Consider the following 19910-nt stretch of genomic DNA (forward strand, 5'->3'; position numbering starts at 1 on the left):
TACTTCACTATATAATATTTTTAAAAATCACGTTCATTAATATTGCTATGAATCTCCTCAAAAAAGTCTTGTAAGTTTTGAGATGCTGTCAAGCTCATGTGGCAGATACAAGTTTGTCAAAAGTCTAATTTTTGATGAAAGTTTGAGTTTTATCATTGGCAACAAATACTGTCAGTTGTCCTTGAAGTATCTAGCCCACTTTGTCCATTTTTGAGAAAATGTCTGCCACTTACCCAGATCTGATAACCAGCTGTTCCATGAGGAGAGCAGTCGCCTCGGCTCTCAACGCTCGCACAGGCGCTTTCTCTCAGGACAAGCACCGCACGCAGCAGAGGCACGTATGCCTACGTCCTTGTCTGTCACTCAGAATGAGAGACGTGTAGCCAAGGTTGAGATGTAATGAGAGTGATCATTTTTACTACTTCAGCAAGGATATTCGTAAGTGTAGCTGGCACGCTTTCCCGCGTGTGCACAGCAGCAGTGAAGAGCGCAGCGACTGCTCGGTGGAGTTGGGGGCCGCTGCCTGTGGTGTGCTTTATGCTGTGATTTTACTCACTGTTGCTTTTGCCCCATCTGCAAGAATGTCAACACAGTGCAAAAGGCAAATGATGGCTTAGAGTTATCATGAAAGTAATATAAATCACTTTATATTATAGAAATAAATTTGGTTTCACAGATCCCTAGAAAGGGCCTAGGGCAATGATAGAACTTTTTACGATTGTGGAAATGTTATATGTCTGTGCTCTCCATTATGGTAGTTGCCACCCGCATGTGGCTCCTGAGCACTTGAAGTGTGCCAAGTGTGACTGAGGAAGTGAATTTTTAATTTTATTGAATAGTAATTCATTTAGATTTAAGTTGCCATGTATAGCCGGCAGCTACCATATTAGGAGGTTTGGGGATCTGTTAAGGCATCCATGGACCTCGCTTCAAGAGCTCCCAATGTTGTGCCCCATCCTGATTGTATGGAGAAGGCTTTGAGGCTGGAGAAGTGGAGTGACTTGCTCAAAGCACACCACACTAATAAGTAGCAGAGAACTTGTTTCATATACAGCTTCTGACTTCCACTCCCGTTGTTTATAGTCTTACTACATCAATGTGGTGATTTAAGACAGGAGTTTGAAAATGCCCTTTTCCCAGCATAGGTATTAAACAAAAGTTTAATGAAGGAATCAATGATCAACCAAAATGAGACACATGTAAGACTGTATCGCTTTTGATTACCACTAAGGAGATGATAAGATCTGGAGCATGGGTCAGGAAACTTTTGCTAGAAAGAACCAGATAGTAAATATTTAGGCTTTGCGTTTCATAAAATCTCTTGCAACTACTCAACCCTGTAATGTGAAAGCAGCTGTAGATAATATGTAAACAAATGGCCATGGCGGTGTTCTAATAAAGCTTTATTTTTGGAGACTAAAATTTGATTTTGTGTAATTTTCATGTATTATGAAGTATCATTCTTTTCCCTTTTTTCCACCCACTAAAAACTGTAAAAACCGTTCTTAGCTCACAGGCCGTACAAAGGCCAACGGCTGCCCAGATTTGGCCTGTGGGTCAGAGTTTGCTGACCCCTGATCTAGAAGAATAAAAAAGCTATTGACTAACTAAAGAATTGTTTTCTTATAAAGAGTTATGCAAAGAAAACCAAATGCTACTTCATCTCTGTAAAAATAAAATAGAAGAAAAGGAGTTCACTGAAAGCAGGATGTGCGTGTTGCATGAGGCCCCTGTGGGGCGTGCTCATCAGACCAGGCCTTCGTGCCTGGAGGGGAAGGTCTGCTGGACAGGGCGTCGAGGGGATGCGTCACATGCCCACTGACCTCCAGCAGCAGTCCCAGGTGTAACGCAGTCAGGTGTCCTGGAGAGGAGGTTACATTTTCCACAGGAGATCCGTCAGGACACCTGCACGGTCCCTGGCTCTGATGGCATAAACTCTCAGGAAACTTGTCAATGCCACTGTTTTCGTCTTTCGGTACACTTGATGCATGCCACTTCCCAGCTGGAACTGTAAATGTTTATGGTCTTTTAATCTGCTATTTACTTTTTTACTTATTTATTTATTTTGAGGAAAATTAGCCCTGCGCTAACATCTGCTGCCAATCCTCTTCTTTTTGCTGAGGAAGACTGGCCCCAAGCTAACATGCATGCCCATCTTCCTCTACTTTATATGTGGGATGCCTGCCACAGCATGGCTTGACAAGCGGTGCGTAGATCCGCACCCAGGATCTGAACCGGCGAACCCTGGACCCACGGCACCACCGGGCTGGCCCTTACTCTGCTTTTTAAATTACAGTTTACCCCATCTGTTGTAGAAAATCTTTTCAGAATACAAAAAACACAAAGAGGAAACCTCGCGTCATTCATACCCTAAGTCAGCTCAACTCCCTGCCGCATAGTCAAAGGAGGGAATAGTGTATAGCACCTCTAGTCGTTTTTCTCTGCACAGGAGTGCCTTTGAGCGCTGTGGGGTCCTGACACACTCCCTGCTGACTAACCTACTTCTCACCTTCTTAGGTTGTATGCACGTTTTCCCGCTTCATTAGTACTCATTTGGGTTTTGTATGAATTTCCCATCCTGAGTGTATTTGGCAGCCAGTGTTTATCCTTGGATCGCTGATAACAGAAAGTGTGGTAGGAAATAGGATGGCTAAAGGTTTGGAGAAATGGACTTTGGTGAATGTGAGAGGAAACAGCACAGAACTTTCGGGAAAAATACTTGTTTTTGCAGCTCTGTTATTGTATACATTTGTTTGTGAGGTGATACAAAACCATTTGTCGTAAGTGGTCTGAGCTTACTTCAGCCAAGGACAGAAAAGTTTCATCAGAGGAGGAAAGGTCCTTTCCAGTGAAGTGGCTTTATTAGCCCCCATTTGATCAGTGAAGCTGATTTGAGAGTTGGCTTCATTTTCTAGTCCAACACAGTTTTAGCATTGGAAACCCTTTCATTGAAGAAGCAAACTTGTCAGTATAGTATTTTGCCTCATGACCTGGATGCAGTTTTTAAAAACTAACATTTTTGTGTTTTTGGAAGCCCTAGTTGTATCTTCAGAATGTCTGTGGACTGTATGGTGAATGGGAGCCCTTGGAAGCTTCTTGGCTGGGAGGGAGATGATTGGGACGCTTTCGGAAGCAGCCTGGGCAACCGTTTGAAATGTGATAGGTCTGAGTGCCTTTTAAATAGTGTCATTTCCTTTTGTTTTCTAACTGCAGTCTTTAAGCCGGAGGAGTTACGCCAGGCTCTTATGCCAACCCTGGAAGCGCTGTATCGACAGGATCCAGAGTCCTTACCTTTTCGGCAGCCTGTAGATCCCCAGCTCCTAGGAATTCCAGTAAGTTACTCTAGTACAAATGTATTACAACCTTACCAGTGTACCTCATGATTATCCATTGTTTTGTCTCTTAAAAATGGGTAATAAAACAATGCCCTTGTTTTGAAGATTTTTCTCCAAATATAATACACGTTTCTCTTACTGATTGAAATGTGTATTTCCCACCTGTTCTCTTAACCCCAGGGTCTGAGGAGGGGTGCATTGAGCTTGGGGGAGCATGCCCTGGGCTGGGGCACATGGCCCCTGTAGCCTCACATTCTAGTTGGCCTTTGTGTAAGACTTTGTCTAAAAGATTGGATTTAAAGAGTTGGTGAACATCAATTATAAAGCACAATTATAAACACATATAACCATTATAAAACATCAAGTGTGCCTTGCCCTTTGATATCCCTGTGTCGGGCCTTGCAAAGGCCGTGGTGACCCAGCACATTCTCTTAAGCTGTGTTATTATTTTTGTTTCTGTTTTTGTATTTGTCTTGGAATTTCGTTTTTGCTTGCTAGGACCAAGGGTTAATCTTTAGAAAAACACATTGTCAATCATATTGTCTGATGAATTTGTTTACCATTTTAATCCAGTGGATTAAAATCCTTATTTTCATTTTATTTTTTTGTTTTTGAGGATTTTATTTTTTTCCTTTTTCTCCCCAAAGCCCCCCGGTACATAGTTGTATATTCTTCATTGTGGGTCCTAGTTGTGGCATGTGGGACTCTGCCTCAGCGTGGTTTGATGAGCAGTGCCATGTCCGTGCCCAGGATTCGAACTAACGAAACACTGGGCCGCCTGCAGCAGAGCACGAGAACTTAACCACTTGCCCACAGGGCCAGCCCCACAATCCTTATTTTTAAAAACCTTATATTAAAAAGTATATTTTATTAAACAGTTCTTACTTTCCCTTTGAAGTAAATATTAATTGCAATTTTAGATTACAGTTACATTAATTGTACATTAATGAATACAATTAATTGTAATACATTAATTACAGTTTTAGATAGTAAAATCAGAGGAAGACTGAGGTTATTTTCTTTTCACTTCTCACTTCTTAGTATTGGAAATGGAAGTTGTTCTGGTACTATCTATTTTATTTTAAGATAAAACTACAGGTAAGGCTGGCATTTGGAATTTGGGGGATCCACTAGACTGAGACCGTTCTGTCTTTAAGGATTATTTTGACATTGTGAAGAATCCCATGGACCTTTCCACTATCAAGCGGAAGCTGGATACAGGGCAGTACCAAGAACCCTGGCAGTATGTGGATGATGTCTGGCTTATGTTCAACAATGCCTGGCTCTACAATCGTAAGACGTCCCGGGTCTATAAGTTCTGCAGTAAACTCGCAGAGGTCTTTGAGCAAGAAATTGATCCTGTAATGCAGTCCCTTGGATATTGCTGTGGACGCAAGGTACAGTTTAAACTTTTTCTGGAAAACAAATTTCCCTGGTTAATCTAGCCAAAAAGGAGTATTATGATGATGTAATAAACTCGATATTTTGGCCATACCTGTGAGCTGGGAAGTACCAGCTGTAGTCTGGTCTTTTGTAAAACAGTCACCTTCCTGAAGCGATGTAGTGGATGATCAAGCTAGAGGAGCTTATCGGGGAGGCCTTGGGTTTGGCATTTCTGCCTGCCCTTGTTTCCGTTAATCTGTCTGTAATAATGTCTCTTAGACACTAACTCTGTTGCGTTGTATCCAGAAATGTCTTTAAATAGCTATGAAAACCATTAGAAAACTATTTGGTGTACTAACAGAAAAAACTGACAAGCTGAATGTCACTCTCCGTAGTGAACTAAAATGTTGCGTGACAGTAAATGGGATGTATTTTTAGTATTTTCTCCTTTGTTTTTGCAGTATGAGTTTTCCCCACAGACTTTGTGCTGCTATGGGAAGCAACTGTGTACAATTCCTCGAGATGCTGCGTACTACAGCTATCAGAATAGGTAAGCATCGAGTAGTTTCCTGGGTTGGGGGGAAAAAGGGAAGGTCTTATTAGGACCAGGCATGCTCTCCTGATTGTGGCCCACAGACATTATTTCTTTGCTGAAGTTCCAATGAAAAGGGTCACAGTTTCAGTGCTTCTCAGTCACTCGGAGAGCCCCATGGTCTCAATTTTAAAGCGTGCTTATACAGTATAAAACATTTAAGCTCAGAACTGCTTGTTAGACTACTTGGATACATGCTTAAGCCTTGGTCTTTCTAAAATGAAACCATATTAAGAAAGAGTCTAGAGTGGAGAGTAACTCTAATACATACCTTTTTCGAGATGTTAATAAAATTGAAACGTATTTTACTACTCCCCATGTAAATATTTGCCTAGATAATTTGGCCTGGACAGTCTGATGGGAAGACTTACATCAACGCTAATTCATTAAAAAGATAAAAACCATAGACTTTTTTTTTAACCAGTAACACAAAGTAGAATGAGATCTGGTGTTTTTTTGAGTTCAGGAGTAACTGCCCTATTATAAGATGGCCGTTTCAGGTTTTTTGAGTGGTAGGTATGCTTGAGAAATATTTGCTGTTCTCTTTAAATCTGAAGATTAGATCTCCTATCTTAAGTAGAGGGAGAGTGAAAATAATATTTTTTGTTGTTCATTCTCCATACAAATACAACTTCCGTAGTTTTGGGGTTGTTTTGAAACTTAAGCTTATTTGTATCTCTTGCTTTAAGTGACCGCACGTTGCCATAGCGTGAGGGCATCATACCTTAAAGCACGGGCTGTAAATCTTGGTCAAGTTCAATTACATTGCCTCCGTTTTATGAATTGGCAACTGGATTCTTCATGTGACCAAGATGGAGGAGCTTTGTGCCTGTTCTTTGTCTTTAAGTTCAAGTATTAAATGTTAGCATTAGGGTTTGATGTTTTGATTATTTTGATCTTGTTTGCTTATAATAATTACATGTGTTCTCTTATGTTGAAGAAGATAGGTAGAGGGATTTTTGTTATTTGTTCAAAGGTACATGCTCAGGCCTGAATGATTTGGAATTTTGAAGTTATTTTTCTTCCAATTATATGTTTTTTAATTATTTTCATTTTTAAAAATATCTAACCATATTCAAGATAATAACTCCCATCAGAATCCTATTTTTTAAGAAAAGAATTTTTGACCTAAAAATGTCTCAAGAAAAGGTTTGTAAACCTTCCCTAGTTCACTTATGCTGGTACTGTTCAGTATAGTGAAGTGCTGGTGTGAGGGAAAAGATGGACAGCCCCAGAAAGACTCTCTGCGGGAAGTGCAGCCCGTACCACGTCCTGCTGAAAATATTGTAACATTTGCAGTTGCATTTCAGTCTTAGCTTGCCCTTCTGTCAGTAGAAGCATTTTAAGACAAAATTTGAAATGGTACCCTAATCCCTTCGTAATGGAATCTCTCCCATAATGACAAGTGTTGTTCTGGAAGTTGTGGCCCCTCCATTTACAGTTTTAGCCCCATGACTTTCAGCACATCCCATGATAGGTCAAGCTTAACACTCCTATCCATGATAAGGGCCCAGCAGCACCTTCCCTGGCAGCCTTGGTTATCAGTCTTCAATGAAATAATGAATAGGAATTCCCTTTGGAAACTGTTATGTGCCAAGCAAAATAAAGTTAGGAAATTTCTATATTTAGTTTTATTTCTATATAGAACTTCATTTTTACTGAACAAAGTGATGTATTTTTCTTAAGAGTAGAAACATAAAGGAGTTCTGTTTTATTAATAATACAGTTTAAAAGTGTAGGCATGTTGCTCCTCAGCTGAATCTCACAAGGTGTGCTTTCTAGAATACCAAATTGAAGAGGTTGACATGTTGTAATTCTGAAAAAGCAGTGGCCTAATTCTACCACGAACAAGATAACTGCTGACATTTTTATTCTCAACTTTGACTATTTGTGAACACTGTGGTGTTCTCTTGAATAACGGTTTGGGCACTTAAAACAGTAGAAGATCCTACAGACCATTTAAACAAGTGAAACTAACATGTAAACTAGCACATGGTTATATTTTCACTTGTTTCCATACTTCAAAAATTTGAAGTAACTCATGTTGGGAAAATAGCTCTCCAGATTTTTCAGTTATCTATAGATAAGATAGATATTATCTATAGATATCTCAGTTATTTTTATATACTGATATGGTACTTAAAACAATCTGCATTTGAAAATTTACTCCATACATTAAATTACCCTTTCAAATAAACTATGCAGTTACGTTGTGCTAACTTGAGGTACCCAGATGTACATCATCATCGGATTATGTGGAGTATTTTTCCTTTCCAATTCCGTATTCATCAAATGGCTTCCTTCACACAAGGCGGAGTGTCAGCTAGGCTCTTACGGTTGAAAAGTGAATTTCTGAGCCAATTTGTATTTCCAAGGTGAATCAGGTTTGGACTAGGTAATAAGATAGGGGTATTAACATCTGTCACCCACTGATTGCCAAGGTGGTTTCAGCCGATTTGGCTAGATGGGTGACCGTGCCCTCTCCTGTGAGTTGTTGACTCCTCTCAGAAGGGTACTAAAGTGAGGCCTTGGCTCCTTCCCTCTCCCCTTCTTAATCCTGAGCAGGTTTGACTCTCCCATGTCCCTGGCCTTGCTTTGGGACAGGCACTACAGTGTATTAACTCTCTGTCCCCCCTAGTTTCTGACCCTGAGGTTCTTCAGGGGTGGGAATTAGTTACACACAGAGAGCTTAGGCTTCTGTGGCCACTCCAGGGCTGCTGTTCAGCCCAGCGCTTCATTCTGGGCCAGTTTCCTCCACTGGAAAATGCTGGATTTGTGATTCTTGTTTCCTGGATGTTGCTGGACTTGATGTCCTGCTTGAATAAAAGCTAAGTTGTCCAGAATTTTAAAACTGTTTAGGTTCATGTAATTATCATGGCAATTTCATTTCAAAATGTGTTCAGGGTCCTCTTCGCTAGCCCGCAGTTGCTGGTGTGTGATCATAAAATGAACTGGAACATTCAATTCCAAGTTTTATTTTTAGAAGGAAACTATTTGGCATTGAGGGGACATCATTTTTGCATATTCTTGTGGTTGCTGCTGAAGTGGTTGATCGTGCCTCTGCTTTAAATCTTTCTTGGTTTTGCTGATCATGCCCTCCTGCACGTGGAAATTCTTACTACGTGATTGCAAGGCTCCATAAGAATATTTACAAAATAATAATATTCCTATAGTTCATTCAGAAAAAAGTGGGTTTTTTTTAACAGCAATGTTAATCTCTTTGTTCTGGTCAGAGTTTTTAATCTTGGCAGAATTCATTGATTGAATTAGTCCTAAATAAACTGGTCCCAGCAAGAAATTGTCATTAATCCAGTTGCTGCTCACAGTGGATCTGTCATGTTCCTCATCAACAAACTGAAAAATTGGATAATCTTGAGATGTGTGCATGCTCTAAAGTTTTATGCTTTTAATTTACTGTATGTGTTTAGTCAGTGAAATACAGCAGACAAAATGTGTGATGTGTTTAATTAAGATTAGAAGTAGAATGTGTGGGGGACCTATTTTAGTGGTAATGAAGACAAACTGGCCAGCCGGTGGCCTAACCCTCAGCCGTTTGTCGCCGTGTGTGCGTGAGTGAGTGAGGCTGCCAGCTGCCGCGTCTCCTTCTGCGCTTGTTGGTTCAGTGTGGCGCTCCGAGTCTCGTCACAGTGTCTTTAATACTAATCCTCTCGGCATCTTGTAGATGTAGTTTTAAGCACTAAAACCGCATTTTATTGTGCTGCCGTCGCTACCTTATACTCCTCCTTTTTTCTTGTATAATTCACCTCCATTCAGCTTGTTTATTTTTACAGTATTCTTGTGTGCCCATCTTGTTTTATGCAGCATCAGCCTGCATTTTTGTTGATTTCTCATTCATGTCCTTTCCAAACATTTAATAGTTTTTATTTTAATTGTTCTTATTTGATAGCTTGAGCCCAGGCTCTATATTATCTTACAAGAAATTGGGGTGATGGATAATTTCTCAAATGCAGATTGTGCTTTAAAGATTAACTCTCTAAATTTGCTTAACTTGGATTGTCACCAAGTCAGAGCAGTCAATCACTGAGTATCTCAGATTGATGAATGATTGGTCCCAGTACCAAAAAGTTTAAATCAAAGCTTAGAATTCAATTTTAAAAGTCTTTAAGATTGGTCATGGATTTACATATATTGTATTTCTTATACAATATATCACATTTTCTTCTCTGTATATTCTTATTGATAAATGGCTGGAAAGTCTTTGACCTCGACTGCATTTCTGTTAAATGTTTGTCTAGAATATGGATTTGGTTTCATTTGTATTGTAACCCAATTAACCAAGTGATTAACATGAGAAAAATAACAGGAAAAAATTAAAACCAGTTCTGGGTGCTCAACATTTTCATACCTTTAAAGATCTGGCTTAATACCAGAAGTAAAATCTCTGAATTTGCTGTTAAGCATAAATTTCCCGTTTTGAAAAATAAAGATATTTCAGTTTAAATTGTTTTTATAAGGCCTTTTGTCAGACTGTTTTGTTCAAAGTAAATTTTTTCCATCTCAAACCCTGGAGTTATGTTTAATTTTCTTTAATAATAAAATTCAAACTCCTAAATTTAAGCTCCTTGCAATTCTATTAGTAACAACTCCTTGAAAACATTTGCATCTTGGAGCTGGCTCCAGCCCAGTCGTTGTTAGTGATGATGGCCTGTGATGTGTGCAATGAGACCGAATGCTAATCAATGCTTTGCCTTGGCTTTCTGCTCTGTGTTGTCTTGGTGTTTGCGTCTTACCTCCATGTCTGTGCTGTGTTCCCGTCCCTGTTTTCTAATCCTGCCCCTCCCCACCTGCCCCTCTTCCTTCCATTGTCCTCACTGACCCATCAATCAACCAACAACGCCCCCCCTTCGTCGTGGTGATCTGCCCTGCTCTGATTGGTGGCTTCGTTGCTTGGGTGGCTGTGTGTTATGATGGACCAGTTCACCCAAGTATGGCCTTCTTGCTGACAGGTATCATTTCTGTGAGAAGTGTTTCACAGAGATCCAGGGGGAGAATGTTACCCTGGGTGACGACCCTTCACAACCCCAGACGTAAGTATCATCCTGTCGTTTTTCTTGAGGTGACTATTAATTGTTTTTTTCTTCTTGTCCATGATTAAAAGGGAAGTACCACTGCCTTTTTGACTTCTGTGTAGTGAATGTTTTCATGTTAACTATGCCCACGTTCATGCTTTAAGCTGTAGCTGTTTTAGCTGAACACCATTCAAGACTGTGATGCAGTAGCCCCCACTGCAGTTCACGGGTCTCTTTCTCTACTTTGCTCTCTCTCTCCTTTTAAAACACTTGCTTTTTCTTAGTGACTGTCAACCTCCATTGGAAGAAATTGTAAATTTTCAGTTACACCTAAGAAACCAGAGAGCGTTACTCACGGAACTGGTAGTAGCAAAAATTGAGTCTTCTGTCCATTTCCTGTCTTGAGCATTTAGTCGATCTTCCTCTGAAACCCCCATCCTTTAAGTTGGAGGGCTAGTAGAAGGCAGATGATGAGATCCCAAAGTGTGAAGGTGTCTCCTTCCTGCTGGAGCGTTGACTCTTGCTCACTGGCTTCAACATGGACAGGCATGAGTTGGTTTATTTATTTCTTTACTGAGTTCACCTTTTCCTCCCTGATGCTTATCCTCTGATGAAGTTACCTTTGAGTGGCCAGGTTGTCAGAATGTGGCAAGAAAAAGCATATCCACAGACTGGGTGGTCAGCTCATTTATATGCTTGAGATACCTAAAAGCCTGCCAGCCAACATATCTGTCCAGGACTGCCAGCGGTTGGCCGTTCTCTCTTTTCTCCTGACTCTACCATGATTCTTGCCACACTAGGAAGTCTACTAGCGTGGCTGTCTCCCACCGAAACAGTTTGTGGCAGTGTTGGACACTTACTCTGCAACTCAAGTTTACTTTATTCAAACACAGAACAAACCATAGCCACTTGTAAGACATACAACCCAAAATGACAGAAATTCTACATATTCCATTTATTTTTATATCCCTTGTCTTTTTTTTTTTTTTAAGATTTTATTATTCCTTCTTCTCCCCAAAGGCCCCTGGTACGTAGCTGTATATTTTCAGTTGTGGGTCCTTCTGGTTGTGGCCTGTGAGATGCTGCCTCAGCATGGCTTGATGAGTCGTGCTTGGTCCGCACCCAGGATCTGAACTGGCAAAACCCTGGGCCGCCGAAGCAGAGCATGAGAACTTAACCACTCGGCCACAGGGCTGGCCCCTCCCTTGTCATCTTAATGCTTTGGTCCAATTGTGTGATTAATAATTGGATTGTATGGTTCTGTGAATCAGAAATAATTCACATATACACTGATCCTAGCAAAGGACAGTAGAAACCAAATACTGAACCCTCTAAGAATAAGTAAAATATTCCCAAGTAAATGCTGACCTTGCGTCATTGAGGGAATATTGTAATTTAGAAGAATTGGTTACACCAATATCCGTCAAATTCTGTAGCCATTCACCACATAGATTTGATTGAAAACTAACAGGTTTGAATCTCAACACAATTTTGCCATCATATTTTGACTAGTCTTAATGAAACCTTGTAATAAGTGATGATGATGGTTGGGAAGAAATATTCCAAGGAAGAGAGAAAAATAAGTGGTGGTGCTTTCTATGGAATTCAATTTTATATATTCATACTATCATTACACCTACTTAAGATTTCAGCTGACCATCATTTACTTTTTATTTGAAGAAGTAGTTAGAGAATCATGTCCCAGAGACCCTATAGTTTACAGTCAACAGATATAGTTAATTGACATTTTTCCTTTTTTTTTAAACAAGGACAATTTCAAAGGATCAGTTTGAAAAGAAGAAAAATGATACCTTAGATCCTGAACCGTGAGTATATAGCTATTTCTTTCTGACTTTTAGATTTTATTTTCAGGTCAGGAAAGTTCCTCCTTCTGATTGGCTTGTGGGAGAAGACAATGGAAATACATTGTCCTGGGTGGAAGTTATTTCAGATATGGATTCTTTTTTAACTCATACAAAATATATATGTCTCTGTAGCATGCTCTCTGGTTACTGAGTTCTAACAGTGATAAGATTAGAGGGAGGTTTTGGTTCTGTTAGAACCTCTCTAATAACTTGGTCGTTGATGTCTTTAAGAAGCCGTTTAGAGTGAATCCTTAGAGACCAGAGATAGGAATATTTGGTGGAGTAGTGCTAGTGTCCTCTAAAGGGAAATTTCAGAAAGAAAACCTGTTAGAAACCACTCTCTGAAAACAAACAATGGGAAGCCTGTTGTAGGTTCTTGCTACGGTTGTTGGTGTGGTATATTCCCGAGGGCCATTGTCAAGTACTTTATATTCCTCCAGTGATCACTGAGAATGCTGCGTTTCCAAAGTTTGCTTTGCGATAACCCCTAAAGAGGCTTCAGAGCTCCTTCAGTGTGGTAGACCCTCCAGGTCCCCAAAGCCGAGTCCTCAGGGTACCCCAGTGTGCGGAGACGTCACTGTGGTGAATGCCCATGCAGAGCTGCTTGGTGAGTGCAGGCTCCAGCACCACTGGGTGTTTGGGAAATGTGGCTGTGGTGCGTCCAGGCTGAGAAACAGGTCCTCCCCTCCCTGGGCCCTGACCCCTCAGCTCCAGGGAAGCCTGTTGCTGCTGTAGAAGATACAGACTTTGGGCCAGCCCAGTGGCTTAGTAGTTGAGTTCGTGGACTCTGCTTTGGCGGCCCAGGGTTTGCAGGTTTGGATCCTGGCTGTGGACCTACATACCGCTTGTCAAGCCATGCCGTGGTGGCATCCCATATAAAGTAGAGGAAGATTAGCACAGATGTTAGCTCCAAGCCAACCTTTCTCACAGAAGACACAGACTTTTCACCCAGGCCTCATTTTCAAGCCTCGCTTTCCTGTTGGGAGCTCACTTAGTCTCTCCTACTAACAGTGCCCAGGTAGGGGCACGTTGGTTACCAGAGCCTGAGCCTTAGCAGTGTCTGGGGTGCATGGGAAGGTGCGGTGCCCCTGTGTCTTTAATGACCAGTGGATTGTTTGTCCTGGTTACCCATGTCCCTGGTCACATTATGTCCTCCCTGCACATAATGCGATTTATATTCATTTTTCCATTTCAAAATACATTACATTGAAATACTAGGTGCCAGGCAGTGGGGGATACACGGATGAATAAGGGTGCGCTCCATCCTTCAGCTGTTCATCTTCCAGTAGAAGAGACAGCGGGATCATAGCACAGGCAGCAGCAGACAGTAAGGTGGTCCAGAAGTGAAGGGTCCCAGCCTGGCTAGAGTGACGTCCTGGAGAAGGTGATGCTTATCTGGAAGCAGGTGTTGGGGGAGGGGCAAACATTATAGGCACAAAGGAGAGAGAACACAGAACTTTCAGTGACGCTACAGTAACAACACTACAGGTGAGCATGAGTGGTCGGCAGGTAGGGAGTGTGGATGGAGCCCCAGGAGACAGGAGGCAGAGGGTGCTCCATTCTTTGACATGTAGATTTCCTCCTGTATGTGCTACAGTAGTTTTGAAGAACATCGTTGGTTTTAGTTCTGGAAAGATCCCCTGGATCAGTTGAGGTGGATTCAGCAGGAGAGGGAAGAACTTTGCTCTCTAGCAGGGAAACTAGTTAGGAGACTGAGAGCAGTGACTGGACAGGAGGTGGGAGCCTGACCCTTGGGATGAAGAGGCCACACCATGGGGTCGGAAAAGGCTGGCCTTGGTGGTGACTTAGGTAAGCATGTGAACCGGAAACACAGGAAGGGGAAGCAGGCCGTTGGTTAAGAGTAGTTAGGAGTGAGGAAAGGTCCAAATTCAAAATTGATCGAACGGGTTCTAGAACATAAGTATATCATATTTTTTTTACTTTCCTCTTCCCCAGCGTGGGAGGGCAGAGTTGAGAATGGGGTATCTTTGGAGCAGGCACAGAAACTGAGGGAGTTGCTGCCTGTTAACCTTTTAATTCTTAACCCAGGGGATGAGCTGAAGTGCTGAGATTTCAGAGAAGGCACTGGTTGGAGTGATGTAGCACTTGAGGAAGGAGCAAAGCTGGGGAACAGCCACCAGAGGCGGGGGGGGCGACACAGCAAGGACTGCCACAGAACACTAGAGGACGGCCAGTTAGTGCTGCTACTGTTTTGCAGTTTTGTGTGTGTGTGTCCTTTTTTCCTCCAACAGAACAGGTACAGAGAAGCTGAGTTAGGCTGGATTTGTGGTTGAAGGCTTGCTCAGCAAGGGCAGTGGAAAGATCAGGGGCCAGGGACTTGACAGACAGTAGTAGCAAGAGCAGGCATCAGGTTCCAGGGCTCGTCATCTAGGCTGATAGGAAGAGCCTGAGCCCGGGATAGTTCGGGGCCTTCCGCAAGGTGTAAGTTTTGGGGGCAGTAAGGGAGTGGCTAAAAAGAGAAGGTTTTGGCCTTCGAGCATGTTGGCAATTAAGGTTCCCAGGTGAGGTAACGGCCCAGGTGAGCCATGGGGTGGCTGTGGCAGAGGACGGGCTGTGCGGTGGCCCCCTTGCTCTCCTGTGTTTACTCAAATCAAGGCTGTTGCTTACCAGTCCGCTTGGCGCCTGCCACCTTTGTAACTGACTCAGAGCCGCCACTGCTGTGCCTAGGCCCAGGAGGAAGCATCTGTAGCACTGAAAGTGGTGCTCTCTGTTGTTTCAGTCAGTGGAGGCGCGTGCAGTCGCCTGGAGCAAGCATTGGTCTTGAAAATATGTGGTAGTGTCAGAAACACTGGCCCATAAAATATGCCTTTATCATAGAAATTTCTTAAAGTAAAGTTTCATTTCTGATCGCAAAGGAGATTGAGAGAAGAGAGGAATGAGGCATTTGTACAAAGAAGAGGGAAGAAAGCCACCTTTTCCTAAAGAAAATATCATACTGTTGCATTTTGAAAATACAGCCAAATCAATCACCAGATCATTAATGCTGCAGATAATCGAAGTAATCAAGAGGATGAGGTGTGAACACAGTACACAGGCTCCTGCGGACGGCTCCGCTGTGGGTTCCACGTGCATTACAGTGTGCCTTCTTTGTCTTCCAGTTTCGTTGATTGCAAGGAATGTGGCCGGAAGATGCATCAGATTTGTGTTTTACACTATGATATCATTTGGCCTTCAGGGTGAGTAATTTCCTGTGAGCTTGGGAAGGGGAAGTGAGCTCTGCAGAGTGGACGGCGGCTGCTGCTGCTGCGTTTCATTCATTGTTGTCAGAGAAAAGCAGCAATTAAGACAGATGACAGTTGGTTCTAAATTTAAGTCTTCAGTGTTTGCCCGCTTTAGGAATGGCAGGCTTAGAGCAGTCCGCCTCTTCGCTGTTGTATAATGATGCGTTAAACTGCCAACAAAGTGTTTTAATGCTGTATTTCACTGGTTTCGCAACATATACTTTTTTATATAATCTGATCATACCCATTATTTTTTTGCAGCTTCGTGTGCGACAACTGCTTGAAGAAAACTGGCAGAACTCGAAAAGAGAACAAATTCAGTGCTAAGAGTAAGTTGTAGAGGATTTCTGTGCCCTGCTTTATGTGTTGTAGACACTTGTATAAATTTTCCCAGTCTTCCTTTGGTTCCTCTCAACACGTGGCTTTGGAGCTTACTTGTCCAAGGCATCTGTGAGTTTATTTTCTAATCCTTTGTGTTTTTCTTCTCCTAGCCTTAAAGAGAATCATTTGGCTTGATCTTATATGAAAGTCAGCTTTATGATCTGTCCGTGTTCTAGATGGAAATTTAGAAAGCTTCTATATGTGGTAAACTTTGTAAATTATGAGAGAGAAAATTTGTCAGCAGATCCTTCTCAAGTTACTTAGAACCCCACCCCCCCAACACAACACCCACACTGACGTCCTGTTGTGACCAGCACACTCAGCCCGGGGCCTGTGTCGGGGCGGCCATTTGCATGTCAGTAGGTGTGGACTCTGCTGTTGTGAAGCAGCAACCCTCTCGGGCCAGCTGGGGATCAGCCGCTGTCCACCAAGGACTGGCAGGCCTGGTCTGCATGAAGACTTGGGCATGTCACTGCTGTATTTAGAGCTGCTGCTGGTGTCTGTACATAAGTAAGGAAACAACCTCTTGCTCCTAGAAGTGACTTTTGATAGGTGGTCTTGATATTTTTATTTTTTATTTGCTTATTTGAGGAAGATTAGCCCTGAGCTAACATCCGCCACCAATCCTCCTCTTTTTGCTGAGGAGGACTGGCCCTGAGCTAACATCCGTGCCCATCTTCCTCTCCTTTATATGTGGGACGCCTGCCACAGCATGGCTTGATAAGTGATGCATAGGTCCGCACCTGGGATCCCAACCAGTGAACCCCGAGCCACCAAAGCAGAGGGCACGAACTTAACCACTACACCACCAGGCTGGCCCCTTGATGTTTTTAGAGGTAGCATTCTTTTTATAAGTGTACGCTATGTAATCTTTGTCAATTCAGTTCCCAAGTGCTAGGGGCCACCTTACGCAGCTTGGCATTCCCAGGCTGTCCTTTTACAGAGTTAACGGTAGACTCAAATAATAAGAAAGGCGCCTGCAGCAGCACCTCTAAAGCTCACTGGCCCAGTGCTCTCTGCAGCCCCTGCCTTTCTGCAGCAGGACAGGTGACTAGTCCACTGCTCAGGGCATCCCCAACAAGAACCAAGCCATCTCAAGAGCTGAGAGTAGAAGAGATGGGATGGAGGGAGAGAATCACGTACCAGGGAGGGTAGCAGGCAAGGAGGAAGCCACTCTGTAGGCTTCCAAGTCACTGCTAATTCAAGATCAAACTCTGTCGTTACCAAAATCCACAGTTATCCTGTAACTTAAAGTCACTGTTGTAAGACCTTTTGCAATATTGCTGAATGCACTGGCTATTCTAATATTTCTCTTTAGATCAGTGTTTCTCAGCTGAGCCACCATTGACATTGGGACCAGATAATAATTTCTTAGGGGGCTATCTTGTGCTTCGCAGCATTTTAGCAGCAGCCCTTGGCCACTGCCCACTAATGCCAGTAACACTCCCTGCCCCATCCCCCAACCCCCCCCCACCACCACCACCACCACCATGAGTGGTGGCCGTTGGAAACATCTCCACACGTTACCAAATGTCCCCTGGGGGGACCCAGTTGCCCCAAGTAAGAAGCCCTCCTTTAGAGGATCCATTCTGAGGGGGATCACTAAAGCAGTCAGCAACTTAGAGACAGTTCTCTGGGCCAGAGCTTCAGTGACCAAAGCAGAATTGCCCAAAGAGGTAGGCCACAGTAGAAGTGTCCTTGCAGCTGGAAGAGAGATGGGGAGGTATGGGGGCTGGTGCAAGAACCTGGGAGCTTGCCCAGCCCCACCGCCAACCCTATGTCCCAAGAATGGTAGAGAAAGACATGAGGACCTTTGGTAGTTGAGCTTTAAAGATCGAGAGCATTCACCTACAGAAAAGAACTTTAAGAAGTCTAGTGATTCAAATAAAAAAAGCCTTATTTTTGGTTTGAACACTTGTTAGTGCAGTCTTTGCGAGTGTCCACAGGTCACAAAGGAAAGGTTGCCTCGTTCGTACTTGCACTGCCTTAGAGTTGACAATAACTTCCAGCTGTTGGTCAGTGAGTGATACTCAATGACTGACCATCCACCCACAACCCCCTCCCTACAACACATCACACACAACTCAACTCAGGTAGTTAAAGGGGAAAAGGAGACAACTACAAATGCATTTGAGGTCGAGTAGGAGAGTTTTTCAACTATGTTGGGATATGAAAAGCCTTCCTAAAAAAGATACAGCCTGGAGATCAGAAAGCAAAAGGCTGAAGGATTTGATCACATAAAGGGAAATAAAAGGCCTCCGTCACACACTGTGGGTGAAAATGTACACTGAATGCCTGGGGCCTACGGCTGAAAGTGTTCATTTTAGACTCAGCACTTCGACTTCTCTGCATGTATCCCACCAAGATATCTGCCCATATGTATAAAGGCACGTGCAGGACGTCCACTGCAGCATGTGAGAAGTGATGGGAAATGGAAACGAGGAGCCAAAAGGATGCAGCTGCTTATGGGCAACTGCGGAGCAGTGTAAGAATGAGGCAGAGCTGTGTGTGCTGAATGGAAAGAGGTCTGAGCCCTGACATCCAGGGCAAGGGCCTGCTGCACAGATGGCCGTGCAGCCTGAAACACATGTTCACGTGTGCGCCACACGGATGAGAATATAACCTCCTTTCCCCAGGAAAAACTGCACTGCCACTATTCATATCTTTAAGCACACGCTGGCTGCGCTCTTCATTTTCACTGTGACTTTCTACTTATGGGGAACATAGGAGCACCTCTCCAGCCATCAACATCTTCACAGTGCTCAGTTTGGTGCCTATAATAAGATTGTCATAAATTGTCTCCTTTAAATGTCTGTTTTCTTAGTACTGGTAATTCAGATGATTTGAAGAAAAAAGTAGAGACCTAATTTTAAAAGTTTGTTTCTTCCATTTGCTATTTGAAAATCGTAGTGTGTGGGGTCATAGTTTCACAAGGGAAGGGGAACTCCCTGCACTGTGGCCGGGTGGCCCTTCTTAGCTGTGTCCTCCCTGTCTGGATTGGAAACTGCCTCACGAGGGAACAAAACTTGCTCGGTGACAGTCCACATGGGGGCAAGAATGAGTGAGAATTTTCTTCAGGGGCTTCACAAAGAATGGGTGAGACAGCCTGAATCCCTTTGTACCTCATTCAGTATTTTCTGGGATGGCTGTCTCAGCCATGGGGGGAGTGCAGTATAAGGGGGTTGAGAGTGTGACTGCACAGCTGTGTGAAGTGTGCATCTTCATCAACGTGTGAAACAGATCATAAATCCACTTCCCCTCTTTTTTATAGCTTTTCAAGTTTTTATTTTTCTATGGAGTTTTTATTTCATTGTCGTTGTAGTTTTTTCTTTTAAAATCACTTTTATTGAGGTATAACTTACCAAAAAAGCTCCACCATTCATATGTTTATTGCAGAAAAATGGAATTTAGAAAGTCTGAATTTTCCAGATATTTCTTAACCTCGGTAAGGAATCTTCTTAAATCCCAAAAAGCTTTTTAAAAGAATTTCTCATTAATGTAGTAAATATTAAAAACTCAATAAATGTAAAGAAGAAAACTTCTTTAAAACCCCATCGTGTGTGAGTACTCACTGTTGGCCTTGTGCAGCTTTCCCTTCCAGTCTTTTCCCCACATGCTGTGACTAATGTTTTACCTCTGGGTAGCCTACTGTGTGGCTCTTGTCACAGTGGTCACACCTGAGGCCGTGCCTGGCAGAGGGAGGGTGCAGAAGGGAGGAGGGACTTGCCCCGGAGTGGTATAGTGTCGCACTCCTGCCTTATTGGAACGACGCCCACAGAGGGGCAGTAGCCCTTGGCTGCATGCTTACCTAGTCGGTATGGACTGTTCTGTGTGCCCTGTCTTGATTCTGCAGCGGGACTCTCCTTAGAGCTGGGCAGAAAGGGGAGAGCAGGTCACAGAACACATTTGTGCCTTCTGTCCCCGAGGCTGCACCAGCCCTGCCCTCCAGGGAAAGTGGTGGCAGACTCCCCGTTTCAGTGAGTTTCTCAAGTGTGGGTTCGGGCTCAGGGCACAGCTGTGACACTGAGCAGCCACCTGGGAGCACCTGGGGCCAGATTCCTGCCTCACCAGAGCCTGGGTGT

The 19910-nt window shown here is 43.1% G+C and overlaps 1 protein-coding gene across 2 annotated transcripts in view; it reads left to right on the top strand.

Moving 5' to 3' along the window:
* The window catches only part of CREBBP (CREB binding protein), a 131028-nt gene that overhangs the window by 98037 nt on the left and 13081 nt on the right, over positions 1–19910 (top strand). For both annotated transcript variants that reach the window (XM_070568614.1, XM_070568615.1), the window contains 7 exons: positions 3214–3332; positions 4493–4732; positions 5180–5268; positions 10278–10358; positions 12110–12166; positions 15325–15402; positions 15709–15776. In XM_070568614.1, the coding sequence (XP_070424715.1) occupies positions 3214–3332; positions 4493–4732; positions 5180–5268; positions 10278–10358; positions 12110–12166; positions 15325–15402; positions 15709–15776 (732 nt within the window). The remainder of the gene's footprint in view (positions 1–3213; positions 3333–4492; positions 4733–5179; positions 5269–10277; positions 10359–12109; positions 12167–15324; positions 15403–15708; positions 15777–19910) is intronic.

This window comes from Equus przewalskii, chromosome 12, assembly GCF_037783145.1.
Source record: "Equus przewalskii isolate Varuska chromosome 12, EquPr2, whole genome shotgun sequence".
NCBI lineage: Eukaryota > Metazoa > Chordata > Mammalia > Perissodactyla > Equidae > Equus > Equus przewalskii.